Source organism: Myodes glareolus, chromosome 9 (assembly GCF_982192425.1).
Source record: "Myodes glareolus chromosome 9, mMyoGla1.1, whole genome shotgun sequence".
Classification (NCBI taxonomy): Eukaryota; Metazoa; Chordata; class Mammalia; order Rodentia; family Cricetidae; genus Myodes; species Myodes glareolus.
The window spans coordinates 69256205-69279793 of NC_142034.1; the positions used below are offsets into that span (position 1 = coordinate 69256205).

A 23589-nucleotide genomic window follows, 5' to 3' on the forward strand; every position below is an offset into this window, starting at 1 on the left:
AAAAAAGACTCAAAGCAATACAATTGACTGAGGGGTGGTGCTGGGACTGGGGCCCTAAGAAGACACAGCATCACTTTCTGATGGCCCAGATGGAGGAAAGTCCCTGGCTGTCATTCTCACTCTGTAACTTTGGGCAAATCCCTTTCTTCCTGTGGGACTTTATTTTCCTTCCTCTCCTTTAGACTTACCTATTTTTAATTATATATATACATGCTTGTCTGTATATGGGTTTGTGCTTATGAGTTCAGGTGTCGGAGGAGGCCAGAAAAGCATGTTGGGTCACCGATAGCCCGAGTTATGAGTAGTTGTGAGCCACCGACTGTGAGATCTAGGAAGCAAACCCTGGTCCTCTGGAATTTTGACAAGCACGTTTAACTTGTGAGCCATCTCTCCAGCTCCTGAAAAGAGGGGCCCATCTCCAAAGATTAGTTTCATTTTCTTCTCTCCTGACTTATCCTAGGCCCAGAACCTTTCATTTTCAGCGGATGTCAATTGAGCTGGGCGTGCACCCAGTACTGATTCCTGTGCGCATAGGGCTTCTCATTGCAAATAAGGGCTCAAGCACACAGTCCTTGTCATTGGGGAGCCCAGCGTCCAGTGGATGGGGACAGTCACTGGACAAACAGGGCGATGAGAAAGACCCTGAAGCGACAAGAGTGGCAGTGGGTGGGTGTTTCAAACAGGCATCAGGAGGCAACACGAGATAAAAAGCAGCTGTCAAGAAGGCCAGACTTTGCACAAAAATCAAAGGTCTTGGGGCAGCTCCCCTCTAAAGTGTTTGCAGAGGGAAAAGCAGCTCCAGGACAGCAGCAGCTGAGGGGATGGTGTGATGGCATCACCAGGTGGTTCCAGGACATTTTATGCCATCCTAAGGTGATTAGATCATAATCTAATATTTATGAAAACATTAGAAAAAATTTAACCAGTAATCAATCAATACGAAGATATGAATTGTTGTGCCTTTTTAAATTTTTTTTTTTAAAGAAGTCTCATGTAGTGTTCCTGGGTATGGGAGGCTCGGAGGGTGAGGCAGGGAGGCCTGGGTGCCTCTACACCCTGCAAGCATGCTCACCTGTTGGGACCAGGTCCCAGGAAACAGCACTGCAGGCACAGTGCCCCCCCCCCCCAAGCTGCCTGCCCACTGTGGCTCTCTGTGGGTCCTATCCTTTGCTTGTGGGCACATGCATCAAGCTGCCACCCCAGGAAGCATCTCTCTGCCTCTCATCCTCAAGGGAGACCCCGTGGCCACCTCATCCCTACAGTGCATCTTAACGGGTCGGCTTGGCGCCTATGCCGGCTGAGCCTGCTCTTGTTGGGACCTGCCCATTGCTGGTGCTGACCCAGGGGAACAGGAAGCGCCCTGCACAGCGGGGCAAGCGGAGCTGCCAGAGCGGGCTGCAAGCACCTGGCTCCCTGAGCTGAGGATTCAATACTGGGCAGTAAGGGTTCTTCTGGCATTTCAGCTTCAGAGATCACGCCATCCTGTGAGAGCTGGGGCCTGAATGATTGGGGTCGCCTCTTGCTTGTGGGACTGGAGAGGGTAATCCTGTATGGCTTCTGCCTGGGGCTGCAGGACAGAATAAGGTAAGAACATGGGCAGGGAGGGTGAGGGACACTGGTCTGGGGACCCCCCAAGTGTGGGTGGCTGCCTCTGTCCTGTATCCTTTTGCAGAGGTGCTCGGACTCTAGGCACCCCAAAAAGGTCTTAAGAGACAGACTGAAGTGGTGAGGCTCGAGGGTGGGCTAGATTCTGCCCCCCTTTTGCCCCAGGCTTCCAGAATCCGGGTCAAGTGGGCTTTTCCATTCCCGCCTCCCACCTCAAAACGTTTCCTGCAGGCTGTCAGGGAACTCTGTGCCCTGTTCACTGGGGGCTCTGAGAAGAGGTGGTGCCCGCCTTTCCCCTTGCCCTGGAAGTTTAACTATTCGGTGCCTTTGAAGAGCGAGATAACCAGAAAAACGAGTCTGTCCCGTCTTACCCAGGAATGCTCCACACATGGCCTGCAGCCAGGGTGTTCCTGGGAATGGGGTTCCCAGGGGCAGACCCGGCTTCAGCCCTCTCCATGGGCTCGCAAACTGGCTTCTACCCCTGGATCTTTGGTGCAGGCTCAGCTCTATGGGACACCGGCAAGGCAGTGGAGAGGACAGAAAATCCAGGAGGTTAGTTTAAGGTGAGCCAGTTTCTTGGACTAGTTCAGACCTGGTCACCCACCATTCCCAGAATAGGACTCTGTCATGTGAGCCAGGAAAGCTCCATCTGCAGAATGGGACTCTGCGCATTTGCACACAATGACAGAGTCCCTTTGAGGTCCGGTCTGGCTGTGACATTCCCAAAATCCAGGAGTTGTCTTTCTGGAGTTAAACTCTGTCTGCACTGGGTTGGGGTGGCCTAGGTGTCCCTTTGCCTGGGACAGGGGAAACAGTCCAATCTGTGACTACAGAAGCTCCATTCTAGCTCTCACGTTGTCTCCTGATAGGTGCAAGATCCTGGACTCAGCCTTTCTGCTAATAATGGCTAATCTTGTTAAAACTTCCTACAGACTGAATCGCTACTGGATCATTCACCTTCATTTTCCCCTTTCATTTACATAACATCGCTATGAGATAGAACCACCCACACGCTGTTTTTGAAAGTTAAGGTCTCTGGTTGCCCAGGCTGCCCTCAAACTCACTCTGTAAACAAGAATGACCTTGAACTTCTGATCCTCCTGCTTGTGTCTTGTCGTACCTCCTCAGTCCTGGGATTACAGGCTTGCACCACCCCACATCTGAGTGTTAGTAACAAATCCAACGTTTCATGGCCGTTATGCAAGCACTCTCCTTGACTTAGCCCTATTTTCAACCCTAAATAATACACTAACATAGATATTAAATGTTTTGGTTTTAGTTGTATGTATGTATGTATGTATGTGTTTGTTTGGGGTTTGTTCAAGTGAGTAAGGGTGCCTGCAGAGGCCAGAAGAAGGTGTCAGATTCCCTGGAGCTGGAGTTAAATGTAATTGTGAACTGCCTAATGTGGGCGCTGGGAGCCAAACTCTGGTCCTGGAAGAGCAGTATGTACTCTTGACCACTGAACCCTCTTCTCCAGCCCCATCTAGAGAACTATCTTTATCCTAAGTTGTGGAATAAGGAATCAAGGTTCCCCGAGGTCAGGGACTAGCTGGAGGCTTACCCACTGAGCAAATGGGGAGCTGGGGTTGAGATCCAGGTAGCCTGGTGCCACATCTGGGATCTTGACAGCAGCGCTTCTCTGTAGTCCCTGTGTGCACAAGCCATTCGGTACGGCTCTGGCTCGGCACCAGTGGAGGAGTCTTCCCGAGAGAAACTGCTAGACTTGGATCCTTGGCTAAGAGTTGGAGCAGTTTTACCTTCACAGAGTATCCACAGAGGTTCCTGGTGGGACGGGGTGGGGAGTCCAATGAGTAGTCAGAACTAGGATATATCCACAGGAGGCTCCTGAGTGGGTATTTCCAGCTGTCTGTGTTCTGACCCTGGTAAGTCAGACAGAGGCTCTGTTCACAGGAATAGGGGGCAGCGGGGGCAGCTATGTTTCTTATTCTGTGTTCGCCCTTGTACTATTGAGGACGGGGATCTGGGGAATGAGAGGAGGAATAAAAGAGGGTAAGCATGGTTCCATACATTATAATTATGTCCGAAAATGTCATAATTTAGCCAGTTATTAAGTACAATTAATATGTGCTTTTAAAAAAAAGAAAGAACTGTGGCGATGGGAGCTGTTTTCTCCCCAACTTGAAGCCTTTCCCTCTTTTTATTCAGGAACGTTTCACCATGACTCTTGTCCTGCTGGGTCTAACCGTTTTGTTGCTCCACCGTGCGGCCTGTGAGAAACCCCTAGAAGAAACCATTCCTCCCTTGGCTTGGCGCTTCACACATTCCCTGTATAATGCCACCATCTACGAAAACTCGGCTCCCAAGACCTATGTGGAAAGTTCAGTGAAGATGGGCATGTACCTGGCAGATCCCCAGTGGGTGGTGAAGTACCGGATCATCTCTGGAGATGCAGCTGGAGTGTTTAAGACTGAGGAGTATGTGGTGGGCAACTTCTGCTTTCTTAGAATAAGAACCAAGAGCAGCAACACGGCGCTTCTCAACAGGGAGGTGCGAGACAGCTACACGCTCGTAGTGCAAGCCTCAGACAAGAGCCTGGAGTTTGAAGCACTGACCCAAGTGGTGATCCACATCCTGGACCAGAATGACCTGAAGCCCCTCTTCTCCCCACCTTCCTACAGAGTCACCATCTCTGAGGACAAGCCCCTCAAGAGCCCCATCTGCAAAGTGACTGCCACGGATGCCGATCTGGGCCAGAACTCTGAGTTCTATTATGCCTTTAATGCCAGGTCAGAGGTGTTTGCCATCCATCCCACCAGTGGGGTGGTCACTGTGGCTGGGAAGCTGAATGTCACATGGCGAGGGAAGTATGAGCTCCAGGTGCTGGCTGTGGACCGCATGAGAAAAATCTCAGAGGGCAATGGGTTTGGCAACTTGGCTCCATTGGTAATCTACGTGGAGCCTGTGCACAGGAAGCCCCCAGCTATCACCTCCGTGGTCATGGCTCCCTCAGATGGTGATGAAGGTGACATTTATGCCACTGTCACGGTGGAAACAAATGACTCTGGAGCTGAAGTAGATTCCCTGGAGGTGGTTGGTGGTGATCCCGAAAAGTACTTCAAAGCCCTCAAGTCCTATGCCCAAGACAACAAGTTCAACTTGGTGGCAGTCAGGGCTATTAACTGGGAAGAACACCCTCATGGCTTCAACCTCAGCTTCCAGGTCCACAGTAGGAACAGACCTCCCGCCCATTCCCCCATCAGGGCTTTTCACTTCCCACCCTCCAGGCTGAACAACCTCAGATTTGAGAAGACGGTTTACAGAGTAAAGCTCAGTGAATTCTCCCCTCCTGGCAGTCGCGTGGCTTTGGTAAAGGTCACCACTGCCCTCCCCACTTTGCGTTATGTTCTCAAGCCATCCTCTGGGAACACGGTATTCAAGCTCAATGCACGCACAGGCCTGGTCACCACCGTGAAGCGTGTGAACTTCAATGACCGAAACCAGTACCAGCTCCACGTGAAAACCTCCCTGGGCCAGGCTACCACCACAGTGATCGTTGACATTGTGGACTGTAACAACCACGCCCCAGTCTTCAACAGGTCTTCCTACGAAGGCACCTTCGATGAGAACATCCCTCCTGGTACCAGTGTTTTGACTGTGACAGCCATAGACCAGGACCACGGGGACAATGGACATGTCACCTACTCCATTGTTGGCCCTAAAACTGTCCCATTCTCTATTGACCCTTACCTGGGGGTCATCTCCACCACCAAATCCATGGACTATGAACTCATGAAAAGAATATATGCCTTCCGGGTCCGGGCATCAGACTGGGGGTCTCCTTTTCGCCAGGAGAAGGAGGTGTCTGTTTCTCTGAGACTCAAGAATTTGAATGACAACGAGCCTATGTTTGAGGAAGTCAACTGTACTGTGTCCCTTCGTCAAGATGCACCAGTTGGGAAATCTATAATGGCTGTGTCTGCCATAGACATGGACGAACTTCAGAACCTAAGGTATGAAATTGTGTCTGGCAATGAACAAGACTATTTCTATCTTAACCATTTCTCAGGGGTGATATCTCTCAAACGCTCTTTTATGAATCTCACTGCTGTTCGACCTACCAACTATTCTCTGAAGATTACAGCCTCTGACGGCAAGAACTATGCATCCCCCACAACCCTGAAAGTCACTGTGGTGAAGGACCCTCATTCTGAGGTCCCTGTACGATGTGACAAAACAGGGGTGCTGACCCATATCACAAAAACCATCCTCCAATCCGCCGGGCTTCAGGGCCAAGAGTTGGGTGAAGAGGAATTTGCCTCCCTCAGCAACTATCAGATCAACTACCACGCTCCCCAGTTTGAGGACCACTTCCCCCAGTCCATCGACATTCTGGAGCAGGTGCCCATTAACACCCCCTTGGCCCGCCTGGCAGCCACTGACCCAGATGCTGGCTTTCACGGCAGTCTGGTCTATGTGATTGCGGATGGCAATGAGGAAGGTTGTTTTGACATTGAACTGAAGACGGGGCTGCTCACGGTGGCAGCACCCTTGGACTATGAGACCACCAGCTTCTACGTCCTCAATGTGACTGTGTATGACCTGGGCACTCCCCAGAAGTCTTCCTGGAAGCTGTTGACTGTGACCGTGAAAGACTGGAATGATAACCCACCCAGGTTTCCTCCGGGTGGGTACCAGCTCATCATTTCTGAGGATACAGACGTTGGAACCACGATCGCCGAGTTGAAGACGAAAGATGCTGACTCAGAGGATAATAGGAGGGTTCGCTACACTCTGCTAACCCCAACAGAGAAGTTCTCTCTCCACCCACTCACTGGGGAGCTGGTTGTCACAGGACACCTCGACCGGGAATCAGAGGCTCGGTACATACTCAAGGTAGAGGCCAGGGACCAGCCCATGAACGGCCACCAGCTCTTCTCTGTCACCGATTTGATAATCACATTGGAGGATACCAATGACAACCCTCCGCAGTGCATCACAGAACACAGTAGACTGAAAGTACCAGAAGACATGCCCCTTGGGACTGTCTTGACATTCCTAGATGCATCTGACCCTGACCTGGGCCCTGCAGGTGAAGTGAGATATACCCTGGTGGATGATGTTCATGGAACCTTCCGGGTGGAGCCGATGACCGGAGCTCTGAGTCTGGAAAGAGAGCTGGACTTTGAGAGGCGGGCTGGTTACAATCTGAGCCTTTGGGCCAGTGACAGTGGGAAGCCTCTAGCCCGCAGGACCCTCTGCCACATAGAAGTATTAGTCCTGGATGTAAATGAGAACCTCCACTCTCCTCGCTTCTCATCCTTTGTATATCAGGGCCAGGTGCAGGAGAACAGCCCTGCAGGGACCCCGGTCATGGTAGTCATGGCCCAGGATGATGACAGTGGCTTGGATGGAGAGATCCAGTACTTCCTACGGGCTGGCACTGGCCTGGAAGCCTTCAGCATCAACCAAGACACAGGTACTGGGGTGAGGTACACGTGGTGCGGGGGCATGGAGAACAGTGGTCTGAAAGGGGACACAGGGATAACATGTGGGAATTCACCCTTCTGATCCTTGTATTTTAAGTTTGTCTTTATGAGGATTTTTCCTGCAGGTTTTTAAAATATAGATTCACATATACATACACATGTATGTGTAAAATACATATTATATGCATATAATAAACATACACATTCCATTTATGAAAGTGATACATGATAGTTATATATCTTTTTTTTAATATTTTTTTAAAAACATTTATTTATTTATTATGTATACAATGTTCTGCCTGCATGCGTCCCTGCAGGCCAGAAGTTGGCACCAGATTTTATTACATGTGGTTGTGAGCCACCACGTGGTTGCTGGGAATTGAACTCAGGACCTTTGGAAGAACAATCAGGGCTCTTAACTGCTGAGCCATCTCTCCAGCCCCCTCTTTTTTTAATTTTTGAGACTGTAATTTAGTTACATTTTCCCCCTTCCATTTCTTCCCTTCAAATTCTACCATATACCCTTCCTTGGTCTTTTTCAAACTCATGGGGACCTCTTTTTAATTAATTAATTTATTTATTTATTTATCGAGACAGGGTTTCTCTGTGCAACAGCATTAGATGTCCTGGAACTCACTTTGTAGAGCAGGCTGGCCTTGAACTCACAGAGATCCGCCTGCCTCTGCTTCCCCGAGTGCTAGGATTAAAGGTGTGCACCACCGCTGCCCAGCGACCTCTTCTTTTTCTTTTACTAATTGTTACTGCATGGATATATGTATGTATACATACTGACATATTCCTAAATATAACAGATTCAGTTCATATAATGCTGCCTGTATGTATGTGTGTAAGTTTTCAGGGTTGATCATTTGGTCTGCTCTTCACTGGAAAAAGGCCACTTCTCCCATTGCCAGCCTCCCTTAGTTACCTATAGTTCTGTGTGTAAAGACCTCATGACCTTCTCTCTGTCCAGTATGTTTGGCAATTATGTTCCTTGGTGTCCTTGTTCAACTCATGTTTGGGTGGTCACATTGGTGAGACTCTGGGTGTAGCTTCTGATGTTAGCAGGAAACTCAATCTCACAGCAAACTCTTGACCTTCTGACTGCTACACCCTTTCCACGCAATCTCCTACAAAGTTCCCTGAGCCTTAGGTGCAGGAGTGTTTTGTAGATGCATCCAGTGGGATTGGGCTCCACCACTCTGCGTTTTGATGGGTTGTGGTTTTCTGTAATGGTCTTCATCTGTTGCAAAGAGACGCTTCCTCGATGAGGGAGGAAGGCTCTACATATCTGTGGATAAAAGGACAAATGCGTAGATTGTGGCGAGGGATTATGTTGGATTAGTAAATTAGTGGTTGTAGATTCTGTTCCAGGATCCTTGACTTCCCCAGCAGGGAATAGTCAGCAAGGTTTCCAGCACCAAGCATGCTCTCCCTCTTGCTGAGCAGGTCTTTAAGCCCAATTAGAGAGCTGTTGGCTACTCCCAAAGTACGTTTGCCACTGCTAAGGTTCTTGTGCCATAATGCTTGCTGATGTGGTTCATAGTCATCATAGCTGGTTGGGACTGTTGATTGCCTTTCTCCTTTGGAAGCTTACATGGTGCCTTCCGGTACTATGAAAGCTAGTCCTCAGGGAGGGGGCTTTTGGGTCAGTTCCAGCTCAGGGGCCTCTGGGCCCTGTTTCAGAAGTACATGGTGTCTTCAGCAATTGGGACTTACCTTCCACTTCTGGGAAGTAACCAAGGGCAACAACAATAGAATATGTATTTTGAGATTCTTGTGGACAGCCCTGGTCAACAATTTGAGCGAGGGCTTCTTGGGTCTGCTGTATGGTTTTTGTTAAGGTGGTCTTCGGCTCTTAGAGGGAGCACTATCAGCCCACATAACAGAGGTTCATTAAATCTCTACATGAATATTTATACACAGAATTACGTGTACTAGGTGCTTGGGTATTTTGTTTGTTTGATTTTTGGTAAATAGCTAAGAGCGCGATTTCAGACACCCTTATTTATTATTTTGTCCACTTCTCTTCTGAATGAATCTCCCCCATGCACTAAAAGCCCCCCTTTTCCATTTCCCCAGATCACCCTGCTATTCTCCTTTGCCCTCCTCCTCCCTCTTAAGAAGCCTCCCTTTCCTACTTCCTGGACCAGATCATGTGTACACTGCTACTCCCCACGCTACTGCACCCCAAGCCCCATATCCTGGCAATGATTCGGTTATGCTTTCCTGTGTTCTGTGGTTACTATAGCCTATGTACTCACATATGAAGCTTTGGAGCTAGGAGCCTCCAATAAGAGACAATGTGCAACAGCTGTCTTTCTTGGTCTGTGTTACGTCATTCAATACAATCTTTTCTAGTTCATTCCATTTACTTGCCAAGTTCATGCCTTCATTTTTCTTTAAAGCTGGATAGTTTTCTGTAGTGTGCATGCACCACATTTTCATTACCCATTCATCAGTTGTGGGACATTTAGATTGTTCCTGTTTTTTAGCTATTGTGACTAGAGCAGCAATAAGTGTGACTGAGTAAGTATTTGTGGACTAGGATGTGGTGCCCTTTGGGAATACGCCAGGAATCACATATCTGAGTCATTTACTTCAGCTTTTTGAGAATTCTCCACCCTGATTTCCATAGTGGCTGCACCAGTTTGCAATCCCACCAACAGTGAATAAGGGCTCCCTGTCCCCACATCACCTCCAACATTTGTTGTCAGTTGTTCCACTGATCTTTGCCATTCTGGCCGGTGTTTTGAATTGCATTTCCCTAATTGCTAGGGATGATGAATATATTTCTTAGTCTCCTCCTCCTCTTTCTTCTTCCTCTCTATTCAGATACCAGATCCATTTTTTGAATGAGTCATTTGAGGTATTTACCTTTTTTTTTAGTTGTTTATAGATATTCTGGATGTTGATCCTCTGTCAGATGTATAGCTGGCAAAGATTCTCTCCCATTCTGTGGGCTCCCTCTTCACCCGGTTGATTGTTTCTTTATCTGTGCAAAAGCTTAGTACTTTTTTGAAGTCCCTCTTGTCAGTTGTTGGCCTTAATTCTTGGGAAATGGAGTCTTATTCAGAAAGTCCTTCCCCACACCTGTGTCCTGTAGGCACTGCCTGTGTTTTCTTCTAGTAGTTTCAGTGTTTAGGTTTCAAATTTAGGTCTTTGGAGTCAGTTTTTCTTCAAGGTAATAGTTATGAGTATAATTTTGTTCTTCTGCATGTGGACCCCCCAATTTTCCCAGTATCATTTGTTGAAGATAATTTCTTTCTCTAGCATATGTTTTTGACAATATTTTGTCAAATATTAAATAGTTGAAGTTGCATGCATTCATGTTTGAGTCTTTGATGTTGTTTCTTTGGTCTACATGTCTGTTTTTGTGCCAATACCATATTATTTCACTAGTATGGTTCTGTAATAGATCTTAAGGTCTTGAGTTATAGTTTGTTTCCAGGGTGAAGGGCAGGGTAGTGTGGTGGAAAGAGTATTCCATTTAACAGACTCTAGACCCAGCTCTCTCCAATCTCTTTTTCCTCCTCCTCCTCCTTTTACCCTCCTTCTTCTTCTCTCTCCAGGGTTTTTCTGTGTAGCCTTGACTGGCCTGGAACTCTCTATATAGATCAGGCTGGCCTCGAGCTCACAAAGATTTATTTGCCCCTGTTTCCCAAGTGCTGAGACACTAAAGGTAAATACCACGCTCAGTCCCAGCTTTTCTTCTTACTCGCTATATAATCTTGAGCAAATTTATGCTCCCTATCTGGGCCTCAGTTTCTCCATTTGTTACCTCTGGCAGGCTCTGCTTTGATTGTGAGTCTAGACCCTGCCTCTTGTGCAGACCTTGTCAGCTGAAAGTGACCAATGAGAAGTTAAGGTACAGGCTTCTTGTGCCCACTGTTAAACCTCACGTTCTAGAGCAGAGTTGGTCCTTTTAGGTAGTTTGTAGAGTACATGAACTAAAGAATGGAGCTAAGTCCCGAAAGTCATGAAGTGATGAAGTAGAGAGCAGAAACATATTCCTCACACCTCTAACCTTCCATGTGAGGATCCACCAGGACTGAAGGACTGTCGGAATCAGGTTAAGGACATCCCACTTACAGAATGTGAGGAGGCTAGCTGGAACTTGGGTTGAAGGAGTTAGGGGCAGCTGGTAAACTTCCACTGTTTTCTGGAAGCCTTGTATATATCTGCATGCCAGAAACAAGGGCTGCCTGAGCAGAGACAGACTGAGAGGTTCTACTCTATGGGACAACTCTATGTTCTACTCTGTGTCCAACTCAGCATCTCCCACCTCATGCTGACAGCCCTATCCGTTTTCCCTGGGTTGTCAGTTAGCATCCTTTCCACAGTACTGATCAGCAGATGTTGGGTAGGGTGATTTTTTTCTTGTTCAATTTGTGTGTGTGTGTGTATCTGAACACGTATTTATGTGTGTGCGCCTTGTATATACATGTGTGAATGTGCCCATACATGTGGGCGGGCACATTGAGGCCAGAGGCTGATGATAGGTTTCATCCTCTGTTGATCTCCACTTAATTGTTGGAGACAGTCTGTTATGGAACCCCAAGGCTCACTGATTCAGCTAGCTTGGCAGACAACAAGCCCACAGACTCCTCTGCCTCCACCACCCCTCTTCCCCAGTGCGGAAGTGATGGGCACCCACCACCGTACCGAGCTCTTATGTGAGCGTTGGAGATCTGAATTCAGGTTCTCATACCCATATAGCAGGTAGCTCACGGAACCCCCTCCCCAGCCCTGAGCAGGGTGGTTTCTAAACCTCTCTGAGATCTGAGTATATTGGGTTTCATCACTTGCTGTCCCCAGGAATGCTCGAGACTCTGGCACCTCTGGACCGAGAATTCACACCCTTCTACTGGTTGACGGTACTGGCTGTGGACAGGGGTTCCGTTCCCCTCTCTGCCATCACTGAAGTCTACATTGAGGTTACGGACATCAACGACAACATACCCTGCATGTCGCGACCCGTGTTCTACCCCTCTGTTCAGGAAGATGCCCCTTCGGGTACGTCCGTGCTTCAGCTGGAGGCCTGGGACCCAGACTCCAGCTCTCAAGGGAAGCTGACCTTCAACCTTACCAGTGGGAACCACATGGGGTTCTTCGCCATTCATCCTTCCACAGGTGAGGCCTGGAGAGTCGGGGGGACAGGGGTATACATCTACAAGAAGGTTCTCGGAGTGTGCCTGGGCCAGAATCAACATTACCTGCAGACAGCTTGGAAATTCCAACTCTCAGGCCCCCATCTAGACCTGTGGAATTCGTCTTCTGAGGCAGACTCCAGAAATGTATGTTTTAGCAACGCAAGCACAGCATTCTTGCCGGTGCCGAAGTTGATATGCTTTTCAACCATGCCCATCTCCACAAGAAAGTGAAAACTTGTTGAAATCTTCCTTGCCTTGGGGTTCAACAGGCGACCCAGAGGTCAAGCTGAGATTAGTTTAGACCTTCAAATGTTCTCCAACTGACCCTTCCCCCAAGCCGCGGCCACAGCCATCGTTAGATTTGTTCTACTTCTTTCTGTTGCTGTGGAAAAAAAAACACAAAACCACTCTGATCAAAAGCAACTTAGGGGAGGAAAGGGTGTCGCCAATAAAGATATCTTATTGGCTTATACTTCCAGTGATAGTTCATCACTGAGGGAAGTTGGGCTAGGAACTGAAGGCAGGAGTTGTGGGGGAATGCCGCCTACTGGCTCTCTGACTTGCTCACAGGCTTCTGCTTAGCTGGCTTTCTATGCAGTCCAGGACTGCCTGTCTAGGGAGTGGTGCCCCCCTCAGTGAGCTGACCCTTCTACATCCAGTAACTGTCAAGCCAACCCTCCATAGACATGCACACAGGCCAATGCAATTTAGGCAGTTCCTCAATTGAGACTTTTCTTGCAAACGACTTTAGGCTGTGTCAAGTCAACAACCAAAGCTAACTAGGACAGCTCTTACTGCAGACTGGTCTCAGATCCGTCCACAAAACAGTGACAATTGGGATTTCACCCACACCCCATCAGCCTCCTCACAGGCCAAGGATGGTAGAAGGCTCAGGGGAATCCAGGGGTCACCCTGTCGCAGCAATGACCCAGGGAGAGTCTTCCAAAGATATTTGGTTTGACTCACACAAACTTTAAGCACAAATTTGCTAAGTTGTAGTTCACATTGGCAAATTCCATAGAACATTCCAGATCTCTGGATGGTCTTCAAAGACAGCATGCTCTGACCACGTTCTCTTCACATTCCCACAGGGTCACGGTGTACCAAAGGCTGACAGCAAATCACACATACGCTCTTTGGTCCCCATAGTCCCCTTCCTGACCCCTGTTGTCTCAGTCCTAGCCTGATTTCTCCAGTTATGACACCCGCCTCTCTTGTTTCACAGAGTTTGAGAGAGGCTACAGGCCTACTGTAGGGAAGTCTGACATTTCCATGTGACCCCTTCATTCTGGCCCCACAATGTGCTTTTGCCCAATGAGGACAGACAGTAGAGGGGAAAGGAGAATAGTTTATCAATTTTCCCAGGAGCTCTGAGGCAAACAGTAGGCAGGGAATGCCAAGAGTCTTGGGTTAACCTTTGACATCAGGTTGTAGATACATCCTCTTCTTTCTGAGGTGAGGGGGCTTTTCTTTGAGAAAACTAGTCTAAGCAAGTTCACCCCTCAGGCTCACCCCTGTCGCTAATGTCCTACCCACACACCTCTACTCCCCACTCCTCACCTAAGGCATTAACTCCTCAGCTTCTCCCATTCCCCTTCTGTTTACTGTCAACAAGTCTCTGGCATCAGGCCTGGCAAGATGCCCTTGCAGGCAGAGGTACTCCCAGCTTCCCTGAAGCCAGGCAGGAGAAATTGTGACTAGTCTGAACTCTTACTTTTACCATGATAGTTGCACCTGCCATCAGCCCACAATCCACGTCCTCACGTTGACCGCATCATCCACGTCTCCCCCACAGAAGCCTGGAAGGTCTCTCTATGTCCTTGAGATGAAGTCAGGGTCCCCTGTGTCCATGAAGCTGGTGCCTAAGCCGGCCCCACTGACCTCTCTGGCTTCACCTAACCCCTCTCACGGTACCTCTTTAGGCTCCAGCTACCTGCCTGTCAACATAAAAACCACAGCTCTCATCTTAAAGGGAATAAGAGATGGTTTACTCTGGAGCCATTCTGAGTGATCATGACCGGAGAATGTGGATTTAGGCGACACCAATCAAATTCCACATTCCAACACGGATGCAGTTTCACAGGGTTTTTATAGTTCTACAAAACAAAGACAGCCATAAATCTAGGCAACTATAAACTATATTGGTGGATGCACCAGAGAGGCAGATACAGCGAGAAGGGGCAGATTTTTTTATAGATCCAAGATGCTGTCTGACAACATTCTTAGCTCTTGGATTGGTGGAAGCTAGTGTTCTGCTCAGTTAATAGCTTCTAAGAGGTTTCTATTTATTATCACAAGGTGTTATAGTTCAGATACAGAGTGAGACAAGGAAGCTAAAAGCTGCCCGAGATAAAGTAATTTGCCTCTGAACTTACAAAGTTCCAATCTCCCCACAGGACTGAAATTCCAGTCGGCCCATCAGTCTCTGCAGGAGATTTTCTAGGTTGTTCACACCCAGACATAGCTCCTTCAGGAATTGTCATTCATAGCTGCTGTGGACTACAGAGGCTCTTCCCATGGGGTTTGGCACACACTACCGTCCTCTCTCTCACTGTATAGCCCTAGTTGACCTGGAACTTGCTAAGTAGACCAGGCTGCCCTCAAACTCACAGAGATCTGCCTGCCTCTGCTTCCCAAGTGCTAGGATTAAAGACTTGGTTACATATCAGACTTCTCTCTTTTTGTTTGTGTGACCTCTAGTGTCCCACAGAGACCAGTCAACTGTATTTCCTAATATCAAAACACACCTACCAGCACTGCTAATGTACCACACGGCCCACTGTATCCATTCACGTGATTGTTCCACTAACTCTCCACGTCCGCCGGACTTCCACAGTTCCCTAAAATAGGGAAACTGACTGCTTTTGCCTGTCTTAGTGTCTTCAGTACCTGGCGCTACCATCGAATACAGTAGAAGCTCAATAAGTAATTGTTAAATGGATGAATGAGTTCTTGCTTGTGATCCATACCCTTACCCAGCAAATGCTGGTTGTCTCCTGCGAAGCCTTAAAGCTGGGTGCTGTAGAGAGATGTAAAGAGAAATCTGATCTTGTTCTAGGCCCTGGGGAAGTCGGCCCATCAGGACCAGGGATGTTTAGGGATAAATACTGTAGGAACAGCACACAAGAGTAAGGTATATGCAGGTAGATAGGTGCTTGTGGTGCTCCGGGGAGGGAAAAAGCTACTGGGTGTAGCCAAACTGTAGTGGCCTAACGAAGGGGGTGGGGATAAGCCGCAGTCTCAGAGGGCACAAGGACAGGGAGGGTGACCCGAGAACCTCTTGGTCATTGTGGATGGAGGTCACAATCTGGAGAGAGCACATTCCCACTGTGTATGACTGGCGAGGTCTTGGGAACGTTTCTGGACTGCTGTCTTACACCATTGCACATCGCTATAACCGAGTGCCACCGGCGGGGAAAAGGATAAGGAACACAGATTCATTTGGCTTGCGGTTCTCGAGGCTGAGGAGTCCAAGAGCGTGGTGCTGATATCTTGTCAGGGGATCTTGTTGCATGATATCCTAATAGAGGCCCTCATCTAGTGAAACAGAGTGAACGTGTTAGGTCAACTCTCCTCTTTCTATAAAGTCACGGACACCCTGATGGGGACCCCACTCTCATGACTTCATCTCATCCCGGCTACCTCCCGAGAGCCCCTCTACAAATTCCACCCAGCTGCGGATGGAGACGGGGTGTGATGTCACAGGCCCATCATCCCAGCGTTCAGGAGGCTGGGGCAGGGAGATCAGGAGTACAAGGGCAGCCTCGGCTACAGAGTGAGTGAGTGCGTACTCAGAGAGCCTGGGTTATAAAGAAAGGTCCTGCCTCAAAAAGTCAAAATAAAGAGAATAATTTGGGGATGATGGTGCCAACACATGAACTTTTGAAGGCAACATCTGCACCAAGCATTGGTCTGTGCCTAAGTCTCCACCAGTAAAGTACAACTATCCAAGCTGCTTCCTAGATGGTTATGGGTCCTAAATGAATTAGTGTGTAGCACCGTAGGAAGCACTTAGAAGAAAACTGGGTATGTAAGAGGTCAGCAACATTGGCTCTGTGATGCTGAAGGAGGGAGGAGTAGAGACACTTGAGTGAACAACTAGCTGAGGGTAGACCTAGGCTGTGCTGGATCAAGGAGTGAAGAAGCCAGAATCTCTCGCAGGTGGCTCAACATCTGTAGACAAACTATCTAGGGGGCAGATGGAGAGGGAAAAGGGTGACCCTAAGGTGGACTGATGGGGAAGCTTTGTTAATTTAACTAGAGTGTCACCTTAGACTGGGAGAGGCGGGGACTTCCACCACACAGGCTCAGAGGATGCTTCAATCCTGATGCAGGGCCTCAGCTATGTCTCTCTCACCTTCATGGGTATTCTCTGGGAATCCAGACATGGCTGTCAAGAGAGAAACTCAGGGGTAGACAAGAAGGCAGCAACTCCGGAAGTTCCAGGGCAGCGGTTTTAGGAACACAGGACCTTAAAGGGTGAAGTAGAAGGTGGAGAGAGAAAGTCCGAGGCAGAGACAAAACAAGGCTGAGTGGTTGTACACCTCGAATCCCAGCACTCAGGAGACTGAAGCCAGTGTCAGACTGGGCAAGCTGGTGATACTGTGTGGGTTGCTGAGTTTTGGAACCATCACTGCCTCATAGTGAAAGCGGACTTAGGTGGGAACTTTAGTTAGTACATTCTGTTTTCATGTCTCCCACCTCTTCACCATGCCTTCCATTTCTCCAGAGCTCTAAAAGTCACAAAACAAAACAAAACAAAACAAAACAAAACAAAACCAAACCCCAGGACTCTCATCTGAGAGTTATGTGTGGTATTGAGCCCACCCCAGTAACAGCCCTTCATTCACATCACTCTCCGTCCTCCCGTTCCAGGTCTCCTCTCCACTGCCAGACAGCTGGACAGAGAGAGCAAAGACGAGCATGTCCTGGAGGTAAGTGGCGGGGAGGCTGGGCGCTGCCGTTGGAAGCCCCAGAAGGAGGCTGGGCTGTAGGCAGCCAGCTGCATGGCCCCAGCGCTGTGACCGTGGCTGGGGTGTAGGGCTGAGGTGGGACAGGGCAACCTATTCCAGTTGAATCTTTCTGTGACTGGTGGTAAGGGTCCTTCGGCCTTCGCTGGCTCTTCAGTACTGAGGAGGGAAGGAATCTGAAAGCATATCCAGGTAGGGGAGGAAGTCTGGGTTAATGTGTAGTGCCTGAAGGAAGTGCTGGAAGTGGGAATATGTGCTTGTCAGGTCTAGTTTCTAACCCATCCCTCCTGGCTTGGGGAGAGCAAACCTCCTAATGGTCCTTTACTACAGTTGATGCGGGGCCAGGATAAACATTTTTTTTTTGGTCGTCTGGATCTGTGTTCTTTCTAGGGTGTCTGTAAGATCGCCTGAGCACCCCGATGCTCAGCCCCCTACAAGGTGCCCACAGTTCTCTAGAGGGGAGTAAATTAGTAGAGATTACACATCTAGTTCTTTCCCCTCCCGAGCAGCCAATGACTCACCCACACACATCTCTTCTGGCCTAAAGGGCTCCTGGAGGGCAAGATGCATATCCCTTAGCAGGTTGGAGGTTATATTTGCTTTTCTATAATACAGACTCTGAAATTCTCTTTCCCTGTGATCCCAGCTATTTAGGAGGAGACTCTCAAGTTTAAAGTCAGTCTTGGTTACAGGAATTCAGGGAAGTCTGTGCAACTTAGTGAGAGACCTGTCTCAAGAGAAAGAATAGAGAAAAAATGAGGGCACAGGTCACTGAGAGAGCATATACATAGCATGCATGAGGCCCCGGGTTGGCATCTTTGAATAACAACACCAAAAATAAAGAAAGGAAGAAAGATGGAGGAAAAGCATCTGTCACTAAGAGCAAGTGGCCTTGAGTTTCCAGTTCTGTTATCTTTAAAGTCTAGAACAGCATCTTTAAAGTCTAGAACAGCGCTTCTCAACCTGTGGGTAACAACCCCCTTGGGGCAGAATGACTTTTTCACAAGGGTCGCCTAAGACCATTGGAAACCATAGATAGTTACATTGAAATTCCTAACAGTAGCAAAGATTACAGTTGGGAAGTAGCAATGAAAATAATTTTATGGGTGGGGTAATCACAGCACGAGGAACTGTATTAAAGGCTCTCAGCATAGGGACAGCTGAGAGCCACACTGCTCTGGAAGTGCTTCTGCAGTGCAGAGTGGGGATCAAACCTAGGACCTCATATGTGCTAGACGAGTGCTCTACCACTGAGCCAGCTTCCAACCTCTGAGCTACTGTGAGTGGAAACGCCTTGTCTCGTACCACTTCCTCAGGACTATGGATGTCTCAGCGGGTTAGGTCCCTGTGACAGTAGAGCGTGATTCTGACGTTGGATTTTATTTCATGTATCGGGTGGCGTGTCTGACCCAGGCTTCACCCATTCCTGCAAAATGCCTTCTAATGCAAGCAGAGAACAAAACTTCTGTCAGTCATAAGCCAAATAAAATGATGATGATGATGATGATGATGGAAGAGGCCCAGGAGTCTTCTACGTGAAGGACAGGCATTCACAGCAGATTCTAACCATGTCTGCTTCTGGTTCTTTCTGGTTTCTTTCTGTTCTTGCTGCTCCAAGGTCAGATCATTGCAGTAGCAGCCATCAGCTCTAACTGCGGCCACTCGTGGGCTGGTGGTAGCCATGGTAGGACCGTGGTAGTCCTAGGCACTGCTTCCCATTGATGTCACAGGAGCTCACACACCCTTCTGTCTACAGGTGACTGTGCTGGATAATGGGGAGCCCCCCCTAAAGTCCACCTCCAGAGTGGTGGTGTGCATTTTGGATGTCAATGACAACCCGCCCGTGTTCTCCCACAAGCTCTTCAATGTCCGCCTTCCTGAGAGACTGAGCCCCTTGTCCTCGATGCCTGTGTACAGGCTGGTGGCTTCAGATCCAGATGAAGGTCTCAACGGCGACATTACCTACAGCATCGAGGAGAGTGATGAGGAGGGCTTCAGAATTGACCCTGTCACGGGGGTTGTATCCTCCAGCAGCACTTTTGCGGCAGGAGAATACAATATCCTAACGGTAAGCGACCGAGGGTTTGCAGAGTCAGAGGGAGTGGCTGGTGATTTTCCTTCCTTTCCTTCCCTTTCTTTCTTTTCCTTTTTTCCCCTGCTTTAGCTTATAAAGAGAAGGAGGGGCCAGACTCACTTCTGAGAGACACTCTCAGCCTACTCTGCTGGACCAGCATTAATACATTCTGGAGAGTTGCACTCCCAGAGATGGTCACTAAACTCCACTTTGAGTGTGTGTGTGCATGTGTGTGAGTGAGTGCATGTGTGTGTGTGCACACGCGTGCGTTCTTGGGAAGTTAGCACTCATTTGTGTGGGTATGCACTCATCACTCTTGTGTGTGGGTGTGTGCTTGCATGTGTACATGTGTGCATACATGTGTGGGCACATGCACTCTTGTGAAGTTAGCACTCATTTCTGTGGGAATGCATGCATTATCACTCTTGTGTGTGTGTGCTTCTGTGTGCACATGTGTGTATGTATGTGTACAAGTGTGCATGTATGTGTGTGCGTGTGCACTCTTGTGAAGTTAGCACTCATTTCTGTGGGTATACATGCACTGTCACTCTCGTGTGTATGTGTGCTTGTGTGTGCACATGTGTGTATGTGTGTGTACAAGTGTGCATGTATGTGTGTGCACTCTTGTGAAGTTAGCACTCATTTCTGTGGGTATGCATGCACTGTCTCTCGTGTGTATGTGTGCTTGTGTGTGCACATGTGTGTATGTGTGTGTACAAGTGTGCATGTATGTGTGTGCACTCTTGTGAAGTTAGCACTCATTTCTGTGGGTATGCATGCATTGTCACTCTCGTGTGTATGTGTGCTTGTGTGTGCACATGTGTGTATGTGTGTGTACAAGTGTGCATGTATGTGTGTGCACTCTTGTGAAGTTAGCACTCATTTCTGTGGGTATGCATGCATTGTCACTCTTCAGGAATTGTCTTGTTTCTTTTTTTCTTATTGACTGATTGAGATAGGGTCTCTCAGTGACCTGGAACTCACCAAGTAGGCTAGGGTGGCTGGCCATTGAGCTTGTGATTGACCTGTGTTTTCCACCCCAGCACTGAGATTACAAACAGGCATCACCATACCCAGATTTTTTTTAAAAACTGGGTTATATGGACAGAACTCAATTCACATGCTTGCAAAGCAGGCACTTACTGCCGGACCCATCTCCCCAGTCCCTAGACTCTACCTCTTAACATAACTTTATTTATTAATTTATTTTATGTGTATAGATATTTTGCCTACATGTATGTGTGTGCACCTGGTGTCTGCAGAGGCCATAGCAGGCATTGGATCCCCTGGACCTGGAGTTACAGCTGATTGTGAGCCTCCATGTTGGAGCTAGGAATTGAACCCCGGTCCTCTGGAAGAGCAGTCAGTGCTTTTAAGTTCTGACACATTGCCCTCAACCCCTTACACTCCATCTCTTGAGAAAGACCTCTCAATAGATGGCACCACCTCATTAGAGACCGAGCTTGCAGTGTGCACAGCTTTGAGGGACACATGCAAACTCTCTCAAGGCTCGAACAGAGTAGAGCAGGCAGAGCCCAGAGGGTGTCATCTGTAGACCCTAGCAGGGTGAAGTGGGTTAGGAAGATCCTGGAGCCTAGCTGGAGAATTTTTGTGAGGGTGCAGGAGGAGGGAGGCCACCAATCACATGACAGAAGTGTCTCCCTCCTTGCCTTCCCTTACGGAAGCAGGGAATCCCAACTCTCACCCTGGGGACAGAATTGTGAACTGTGGGTTTTTCTCTTTATGGGCAATAAAATCTCTTGATCTCCTCTGTTCTTACAGATAACAATTTAGTAAAATTAACTATGTTCTCAGAACCAAGATACATTTGTAGGGTGTTTTTTTTTAAAAAAAAGAGATTTATTTATTTTGTTTTTAATTATAAAAATTGTTTTTTGACAGGGTCTTACTAGGTAGCCTTGACTGTCCTGGAGCTCACTAACTAGACCAGCTTGGCCTGGAACTCACTAAGTAGACTAGGCTAGTTTGGAACTCACAGAGATCCACATGTCTCTCGCTTCTACGTGCTGGAATTAAAGGCAGGACCTACCTTCCCTCGTCTAAATTTATTATTCTTTTCAAAAGTCTGTGTACCTGTGTGTGGTTGTGCGCACCTGTGCAGGTCCCTGTGGAGGCTCGAGGCACCTGACTTCTGTAGAGCTGGCATTACAGGTGACTGGGAACTTCCTGACGTAGGCACTGAGCCTGAACTCCGGTCCTCTGCAGAACAGAAGGGGTTCTTCATTGCTGAGACATCTCTCCATCCCCCCCAGGGCCTGGGTTTTCACCCAGCAACAGCCCAGATAGCAACGTTAGGCAAACATTCTACCACCGAGTCACTTCCCTAACGCCTAAAATCCTTTTCCAACCCTGAACCATTTTGAGTGAAAATGGCCTGTCTGATACCTTTGGGACAGTGGGTTCGAGGACCAGTTGGCCCCTCCACAGAGTAAGTCCTCTTTCAGAACCTGTTGTGAGATGCATTTCCCTCACCCTGGATTTTGTCCGCATCCAACCCAGGGCGTTCCAGCTGCTTCTGCGTAAGCACCCTCTAACGTTGAGAAGCTTGAAGAGAGCTGAGGCAAAGGCTTCTGAGCATCATGAGCAAAAGTAAATGGATTGTCTCTGAGAACTAGACCACAGGGCAAAAGGAAACAAATAGTCACTGAGAAATTGGGCCCTCTTGGGTGAAGGGCAGCAGCTTCTGCCAGGAGACACTGACCTTGACCCCTTTGCCTTATTCAGACAAGTTATTTAAGGCTTTTGAATCTCTGTAAACTGAGGTTCAAATGCTAGTGTGTCAAAAGGCAGATCACAAGTTCTCACACTACACCGCTAAACTGAACACAGCCTTGTTGCTGGAGGGTCACATGACTCAGGGTACGACTTCATCATATGGAGTCCCCGTTTCTGCCTACAGAGGGGAAATAAATTATTGTAGTATGTCTCCCAGGGCTACTGTGAGGGTCAAACGCTGCATCCAGAGCTCTTAGATTGAGAACTGATCATCGCAGAACTCAGTGAGTCTGGCTCATGGTGCTTGTGTTTGTTGGCAGTGATATGAGGTCTATGAATGTAAACTCCAGTTTAGGAATCAGTATGCAGCAAGATATGGTGGTTGTCTTGGCTAGTCCTTCTCACCACTGTGATCAGAGAGCTTAAGGAAAGAAAGAATGAGGATTTTGTCAGTGATTTCTTCACCACACCCATTTGGGCAAACGTGGTGGAAGGACTATGTGGCAAAGGAGAAGTATTGACTTTCATGGCTGACCAGGGAGCTGAGAAAAGGAGATTCAGCTGGGGGCCAAGGCAAGATATGGTTCCCAAAGATGTGGCCCTAGTGACCTCCAACTCAGTCCACCCCTACCTCTCACCAGCTCCCATCATTCCAAGCTACATATCAAGAACCTAACAAGAGACTGACCTGTTGGTTAGGTCAGCTCCCTTACAATCTAATCTTTTCTGGAAATGCTATCACAGATACGCCCAAGGGCACGCTTTACTATCTCCTAAGCATTGCTCCGTTGTATTAGTTATTCCCGACACACAGACAAAAAGACAAAAACAAAAACAAAATGACAAAAAACAAGAAGAAAGGGTTTGTTTTAGCTTATGGTTACAGAGGGATAAAGTCTACAAATGGCAAGAAAGGCAAGGTAGTAGAAGCAGAGAAACCACGTCATCCACACACAGGAAGCAGAGAGAGCGCAGGAAGTGGGGCAAGCTGATAAACTCATGATAAAGCCCACCCCCCAGTAACATACTTTCTTCAGCAAGGCTGTACCTACTGACAGATGGAGGTACCCAACCTCCTCAAACAGTGTTGTCTACTGGGGATCAAGTGTTCACATATCTGAGCCAAAGGTAGACATTTCCCATTCAAACTGACACACCAACCAAGGTGACAAGCAATATTAACTGCCCTTGCACTTTCTGCTCCCCGCCCCACTAACAGGAGATTCTAGAAGACAAGCCAAATTTTTTCACCTAGTAACTAACAGAACTCTTGCCTATCATTGCCACTCAAGTGTGTGCCCCATGAGTGAATGAGTGAGTGAGTGAGTGGAAGGCCACTTCCATGGTGACTCAGCTTGGCTTTTGGTGTCTCCTTAGATCAAGGCAACAGACAGCGGGCAGCCAGCCCTCTCCACCAGTGTCCGACTTCACATTGAATGGATTCCCCAGCCGCGGCCGTCCTCCATCCTACTGTCCTTTGATGAGTCCCACTACAGCTTCACCGTGATGGAAACGGACCCTGTGAACCACATGGTGGGAGTCATCAGTGTAGAAGGACGGCCTGGCCTCTTCTGGTTCCACATCTCAGGTGAGGATCAAAG

At 48.3% G+C, this 23589-nt stretch overlaps 1 protein-coding gene across 5 annotated transcripts in view; it reads left to right on the top strand.

The window, feature by feature from the left end:
• The window catches only part of Fat2 (FAT atypical cadherin 2), a 91518-nt gene that overhangs the window by 19682 nt on the left and 48247 nt on the right, over positions 1-23589 (top strand). The window contains exons 2-8 of one of the 5 annotated variants that reach the window (XM_085694967.2): positions 1464-1584; positions 2104-2168; positions 3775-7045; positions 11874-12188; positions 17084-17142; positions 18935-19246; positions 23366-23576. In XM_085694967.2, coding sequence (XP_085551093.2) covers positions 3787-7045; positions 11874-12188; positions 17084-17142; positions 18935-19246; positions 23366-23576 — 4156 coding nt within the window. In that variant the 5' untranslated portion in view covers positions 1464-1584; positions 2104-2168; positions 3775-3786. Of the gene's footprint in view, positions 1-1358; positions 1585-2103; positions 2169-3774; positions 7046-11873; positions 12189-17083; positions 17143-18934; positions 19247-23365; positions 23577-23589 lie in introns of those variants that run through there. The other 4 variants (XM_085694966.2, XM_085694965.2, XM_048437574.3 and 1 more) reach the window with 4 other exon arrangements.